The sequence below is a fragment of the Nicotiana tomentosiformis genome, chromosome 1, assembly GCF_000390325.3.
Source record: "Nicotiana tomentosiformis chromosome 1, ASM39032v3, whole genome shotgun sequence".
NCBI lineage: Eukaryota > Viridiplantae > Streptophyta > Magnoliopsida > Solanales > Solanaceae > Nicotiana > Nicotiana tomentosiformis.
Genome location: NC_090812.1, coordinates 68340617 through 68347875, shown reverse-complemented (window position 1 = coordinate 68347875; position 7259 = coordinate 68340617). Strand labels below are relative to the sequence as shown.

Sequence of the window (7259 nt, the reverse complement as noted above, 5' to 3'; positions counted from 1 at the left end):
AATACTAAAAAGCAGTTTAAATAAAAACGGTAAAAGATAAAATGGATAATAGGTTTTAAACATGTAATGAATCAGATAATTAGGCCAAGTATTAATTGTTAAGTGACCGTGCTAAAACTACGGAACTCGGGAGTGTCTCGCACCTTCTCCCGGGTTAACAGAATTCCTTACCCGGTCTTCTGTGTTCGCAGATCATAAATAGAGTCAATTTCCTCGATTTGGGATTTTAAAATAAACCGGTGACTTAGACACCATAAATTATCCCAAGTGGCAACTCTGAACTAAATAAATAATCTCATTTCGAATAATGTCACTTAAATTGGAAAAACTCTCTATCCCTCGGGTTAAAGGAGGTGTGATATAATCGACCATTGAATGATCTAAGAAACTCTTTTCTTCTTTCATCCAATTGCCCTGGCCAAGGTCTTAGTTTGGTTGTTTATAATTCATGACAACATTGAGGTTAAACTCATTACCAAGAGTTGACAGATTTCATCTTGATCAATCACTATTTCTACAAGAATTTAATCGTACCCAATATCCTTTCAACTATCGCCCTATGGCCATAGGTGTCTAGTATCAAAGCATAATAAATAAGTTGTCAATTACTATGACGATCTCAGGTCAAAGGAAACTCTTACATCACATTCTTCAAGAGAATATCATATTGACAGTTTATGATAATTTTAACCATTAGGAATTATCCAATGAGTCGGTTCAATGATCATATCTCTATATGCATCATCTATCTATGTGATTTAGTTAATGAGATCAACTAATCTTTATCCAATAAAGACTATCACATAAATATTGATTTAACCAGATTACTAATGTCCAAATTAATAATTCTACGATCAAGAACAAATTTAGATTAAATTATAAGAAACTTTACTCTCATTATCATGATCTCCATCATGATGTCAAGTCTCAAAATTTAATCAAGTAACTTATCAGATGCCATGTATATATTTTATATCAAATAACGTTTATAAAAATATGTTCAAATCATCATATATGAGATTGGATCTAGGGCATATCTGCTATATTCCTAACAGGGATATAAATATCATTTTTTATGCTTTAAGTAAATCTCATGAAGTGATATATAGTTATTTACAGAAAATTAAATTACTTCCGGGGATAACTCTATACATAAACAAAGAAGCCAACATCATCATTGCGTATTCCCTTTGGAAATGGAGCAATAAAACCCAACTCATGACTAACGCAACTTACACTACTTCTCAAAGTTCACGTTGTTGCTGATGATGTAGCTAAAAAGCTCCAATGTGGTGTACAACAGTAGTGTTGGCTATATTGTTTGTATCCCCCACCCCCACCCAATACGTCGCTTTAATTTTCAGTGAATTCATTCAAAGGAAAATTTCTGAAGAATTACTTTCTAGAAAATCTTTTAGGAAAATCGAGAAATCTATGAAAATAATAATCAATCACATAATTTTCTAACTTCGTGAAGAAAATGAATCGCATAACAAGACTTTGTTTATCGCCTTCATCACGCCATGGGCTGTTGACGTACGAGACTTGTAGTCCTGTTCTAAACAACACTTAGTGATTACAAGTAGAAATAACGCATATATTTCTCGTCTAAAATCTTTTGGTAAACTTGGAATCTGAGTAATTCAAACAATGACGATATTAATTACACGAAACTTATGATGAATTCCTCAAAAACAACACTTCATGAACTCCATCAAGAATGGAAAAACACATGTCAGGATATCAGGTCTAAGTATAAATAATTGTTTATTCTAATGCGAGTATAAATGAATTACAGTGTAATAACACAATTAGCAACAGATTTTGGCGCCGCCTAATCACGAAGCTAAGGGACATAAAGATATTTGTAAGAATGGCCCACATTTATGAGATATAAAAAATGTTATTTTCTCTAGTTAGCAAGTTAAAGAAGCGACAGGACATTTCACTTTGACTAGTCTCTTCAAATAAGTACAAGTTTCTTGGCAAGCATCAAACATACATGTCTGTTATGGTGTTCCTAGGGGAATGCAAGTAGTCGTCACTTTGTACAAGAACTTCTCTTGGCCGTAAGATCAAAATGAAACAAAAAGTCCATAGAATAAATTATTCAAGTCCTGTTCCTGTTCTACTCATTTTATGGAAAACTACCATTCAAACAACAAAAAGTCAAAGTAATAAAAAAGGAGATCACGACCTTTCTTTGGTTCTACAAGAAGTCACAAGTATAGCTCCTCGACAATATGGGCAATCCCCACAACTCCGTACCCAGGGTTCCAAGCAGCAAGGGTGAAACCTATGCCCACATGGTAAACATGTTAACTTGTCTCCTTCCAGAAAAGCATCTAGACATATGCTACATTCAAGTACCGCCGTGGCATGTGTTTCTTCATCTCCCTTGTCTGAGTTGCTGAAAACCCCAATATGCAGTAACTCCACGGCTTCTTGACTCAAACCTGGGGGTCTCTTGTTTTTTTCTCTCCACAAAGAATCCGTGCCGGGGGTATCTGTTTCCCAATCACCAGCATCGGCAAGCCTGAAATCATCCTCAAATGTGACGTTGTTGCGATGGGTGCTTGTTGGGCTCCTGTTACTTCGCCTAGCAGAAGCCAATATCAACATTCAATCAACTAGACCATATGCAATACTTTTAAAGTTCCACTTAAACTGACAGTGAACATTAAGATATTTTAAAGAAGCAGTGAACTAAAAGTTTCCTTGGTTCAACATAGAAGTTCTAAGTGGTACACAGGATGCAAGGACCAAGTTTAGCCAACATAGCACATCCTAAAACAGACAGGTTGATTGACCAACTTTGAGTGATATCAAGTGCCAAATTGCTCGTGCCAAACAGAAAGGAGGATACGCTTTCCATCTTAAATAAGTTTTCCATAACTTAAATCTTATCATGAGTACCATCAAAGCAACTTACAAACATTTGTGAAAAATCATTCCTACAAGAAAACCAGTATGGAGTTGAAAGCCAAAACTGTAGATTGTAAGATCTGCCGGTGAAGTCACATTCTAAAACATGTCCTTTAACCTATACAAACAAGGAGAGACAGAGACTACGAAGGGTCAGTAAAATCAGCTAAGACTTCTTAATAAGCACTATGCAACTGTGTAAAAGGAGCAAGACATCATAATAATCATATCCATTATAAGCCCGTTCACTACAGGAAACTTTCATCTCCAGTCTTTGTATTCTGACACTAGCTCATTTTCCATATCCTAATGACCCAAGACAATTGGTTCTAGGAATCAGATGAGAACTCAAGTTCATCAAGACCCAAGCAAATTCATGCCTGCTTTATAATGAGTTTATCCACGTAAAAACATACTCTTACCTATCTCAGCATTTGTATTCTTGAAAAAAAACATCGCTGGATTTTTTTAATCAAACAAGTTGATTTTTTAATTTAAAATTATGATAAAATTATGAAAAAGGTCAAATCTATGTTAAATTCTGAAGGTTGAATTCTGAACATGCAGCATTAACTGCAACTGTTTAACCCAGAAAAGTACATACTATTGGGTATCATGGATTCTTACTTATCTAAAAAAACAAAGCTATCTGGCTTCATGGATTCAAAGCACCAACCTGTTTCCAGATATGGTTACACCTCTCAACCTTTGCAAAAGCCTTTCCCTTGCAAGTAGTACAGCACCAGGGAGTCGCTCACTACCAGAGGTTCTCATCCCATCTCGTATCCTGTTACCGTTTTCTGCATGACTGATGTTCTCTGAAGCAGCATGGCTACTCCCAGAGTCAAGCCAAATAGATTCGCGCTCCTAAATTGTGAAAGATCATATTAATTAGCACCAATGTTTTAGGTCACCTTCAAGAATCAAATCCTATTAGTAAAACGAGCTGAAAAAAATACAGAAAGCTCACATCCAACACATTTTTGCACCTCGAATCAGCAAGTACATTAAATTAAACATACAGCACTAAAAATACACGGTATCACAAAACGCACAAAGAGCAATATAGTCAGGCACTAAAATCGTAACAACACGATGAATGAGCTAAAATAATCCATACATACAATACCATTTACCAAACGTATAAAAGTTGATGAATGAATCATTGAAGAGAGCAACTTAAAGATGTCGCGCATACATAGGGAAGTACCACAAACCAGCAATATTACGGGCATCACGGGACAAGCATCTTATAATCAAGCTAATCCAGTGCAAAATAGTGAACAATTACACTAAGCAACAGCTATTATTTCTGAATTTCAGCTAAGCAATACCAGGCTTGCACCTATATACAAGCTGTCGTATCACATTGCTCTACTCATCTGACAGGGGATTTATATCACTGCCACGCCAAATCGCGCTAATACCTTAAAAGATGTTGCCATAAATTGCAGAGATTGATTGGAAAGAGAGAAATTGCCTCTTGTGAGAAGTAAATAGCAAAAGATGAAAGCAAATAATCCATATAAGAGTTAGTTGGGATTAAAGCTTAGTTGTTACATTTATCATCATATGCTGTGTTCGGAAGTACGATAAGGCACATATGATGCCAATTAAAAGTATTATCTTTTATTGCGACACAATCTCAGCAGTCCTTCAGTCAAAGCGACCGCTTACCCCATCAGAAAATATCATATTATATGAGAAGGCGGTGAACCATTTGTGTATTATCTACATTCAGTGCCGTTGAGGCGTATTTAGTTCATTCCCCCTTTCCTTAATCTAACTAACCCAGGCAAGAAATTAGAGTTAAAAACCGATAATAGGAAAAGGAAAAAGGAAAGGATACGCTGAAACAACATCTGGATTCAGCTATTTAGAAATTCTAATATTTAATATATGTATGTTGACCACTGTGACTCAAACTCTCGTCTTGCTGTACGCAATTTAGAAGCTCTGGTCGAATATATTATGCCAGCGCAACACAATAGATAAAGCAGCACCTAAATTTTTTTATATTATCATTATACATATAATTAAAAAAAATCAAACTCTTACAGAAGGAGCGAAACGTCTAGGGCGGTGAGGAGAGCGGTGCAGAGGTTCACAATCGCTGGCATCGAGGCGATCACGCCGGATATTATTGCCGCCTTGCTGGTGGTTGTGATGATGACGGCGGCGATTGTGAATGCTGTGGTGGTGAGAAATTCGACCCGGCAATGAATCGGACCCTAATTCGGGATCGGTTCGGCCGTAACGAGACCTCCTAGTGAAGAATAGCTCTGAAGCACTCGTCATGCAATTCGAAACACGCTTTGTTCTACAAGAATGCTCTGAGAGAATGGTACACTTACATAATATTCGCAAGAAATCAGTATTTATAGAGAGCCATAGCAGATAGAATGGGAAATTTCGAAGAGAAGAAAAATCACATACCTTGGGAAGAAATGGGGAGGAAGAAGACGGAGAAAGTGATTGAACAAATTGGACTGTAGTTCCTAGAGCTGGACACTCGCTTTTTTCGCGATGGGCAGTTACCAAATTCATAAGGATTATACTTTGGGAAAATAAATGGGCTTGGACCTGTTTAAGAGCATTCACTGCCACAGCACCAGCCCATAAATGTCGAGTTATCGGTTTCTTTTTCGTGAAAATAGCGTGGGCTAGCCAATTAAAAAATAGCTAATATTTGTAAAATCATTGAAAAATAATCAAAATTTATTGAAACACAAAAAAATTTAGCATAATATGCTGGATTATGGAGCTCCTGCGTATAAACATTCAACATATTATGTTGGAATTCCAGCACACGGAAAGTTCAGCATAATATGCTGGATTATGGAGATCCTGCGTATAAATAAACTTCCAGCACATTATATTGGAACGGCATCCCATTATGAAATTCCAGCATATTATGCTAGAAGCTCATATGTAAAAAAATTAAACTCCAGCATATTATGCTGGAATATTTTCGAATTTTTAAACGTGACTAAATTTCGATTATTTTTAAAACTGTGGCTATTTTTCAATTACCAATTGTAAATCTGGCTATTTTTTTAATTTTTTCCCTTCTTTTTCTTCTTCGGCCTGTTTTTTTTTTCTTTCAATTTTCTTTTTAACAAAATAAATTTATAGCTAGGTACATATGGTAGTATTAATAAAGTGAAAAGCATGGAACATTTGGTCATGGATTCATATTATATACCCCGATAATATAAATTGTACCGTAACTACCTTATAAGAACCCAATTCTGTAAATAATTCATACTGCCGATTTATAGAACTTGCAAATTTATTATTTAAATCCAAAAACCTCCTAAATATAACAAGCTAGTGAAACAAATGGAGACCGGAAATAGTAGGCAGCTTAATTAAATGAACATGGGGGGTAATAACTAATAAAGCAGAAATGTCAAAATAACAGAAAATGGCACAGTTTGGCACTTGCTTATATATGCAGTTCGAGTCTTGCAAGTATATCAAGCGAGTCAGCTGCAACTTGTCGTGTGATCCAAAATTGATTGTTCAAATCAACATTTAATAACACTAGGGAAATTGATTGTTCAAATCAACATTTAATAACACTAGGGAAATTGATTGTTCAAATCAACATTTAATAACACTAGGGTTTATCTCTATATTGTATGTCACACCTCCTTTTTCCCGAACGGGATATTAGGGAAGTTTATCCAATTAAAGTGACAATATCCGAGATGGGATTATTTATTAAATTCAGAGTCGCCACTTGGAATAAGTTATGGTGTCCCAAGCCACCGGTTCATTTTAAATCCCAAATCGAGGAAATTTGGCTCTATTTATGGTCCGCGAACACATAAGACTGGGTAAGGAATTCTGTTAACCCGGGAGAAGGTGTGAGACACTCCCGAGTTCCGTGGTTTTAGCACGGTCGCTCAACTATTAATAATTGGCCTAATTATCTGATTTAATACATGTTTTAAAAGCCTATTGTGTATTTTTTACTTTTTAACCGCTTTTAATTATTTATGGAATTATTTCTGGAACAAGTCACGATGTCGTACACTTATTATTTTGGCACACGTTGCAAACCGCACCACATGAAATGTACCCGCGATTTATGACATGCTTATTTTTTATCATTATTTGAAGTTGTAAGGTCGAATCACGTGAAATGCACGCTCGAATTGGGGTTTACGTATCATGACTATGCCACGGGAGCCGTACCCATAGTCACGATGATTGATTATTCGTTCCTAAAGCAAACTACGATATTCATTGGTATTTCTTTCTATGATCGGGATTAAGTGTGAAGTCTAGAATTCATGGATCTTCATATGTGGAGAGTAGTTCATCCT

The 7259-nt window shown here is 35.9% G+C and overlaps 1 protein-coding gene across 1 annotated transcript; it reads right to left on the bottom strand.

Moving 5' to 3' along the window:
* Window positions 1-1962: 1962 nt before the first annotated feature.
* On the bottom strand, window positions 1963-5494 carry LOC104093152 (probable E3 ubiquitin-protein ligase RHY1A). The gene is made up of 4 exons (XM_009598869.4): window positions 5362-5494; window positions 4984-5274; window positions 3602-3792; window positions 1963-2599 (listed from the first exon to the last, which is right to left on the bottom strand). The coding sequence occupies exons 1-4, from the start codon at window positions 5470-5472 to the stop codon at window positions 2191-2193; spliced, it is 1002 nt and encodes a 333-aa protein (XP_009597164.2). The 5' UTR covers window positions 5473-5494; the 3' UTR covers window positions 1963-2190.
* Window positions 5495-7259: the final 1765 nt, after the last annotated feature.

Coding starts and splice junctions, on each gene's coding strand:
- LOC104093152 (XM_009598869.4), bottom strand. CDS start 5,472: ATGAATTTGGTAACTGCCCATCGCGAAAAAAGCGAGTGTCCAGCTCTA. Junction 5,275..5,361: donor CCTCCCCATTTCTTCCCAAG/GTATGTGATTTT, acceptor ATATTATGTAAG/TGTACCATTCTCTCAGAGCA. Junction 2,600..3,601: donor GTAACCATATCTGGAAACAG/GTTGGTGCTTTG, acceptor GGCTTCTGCTAG/GCGAAGTAACAGGAGCCCAA.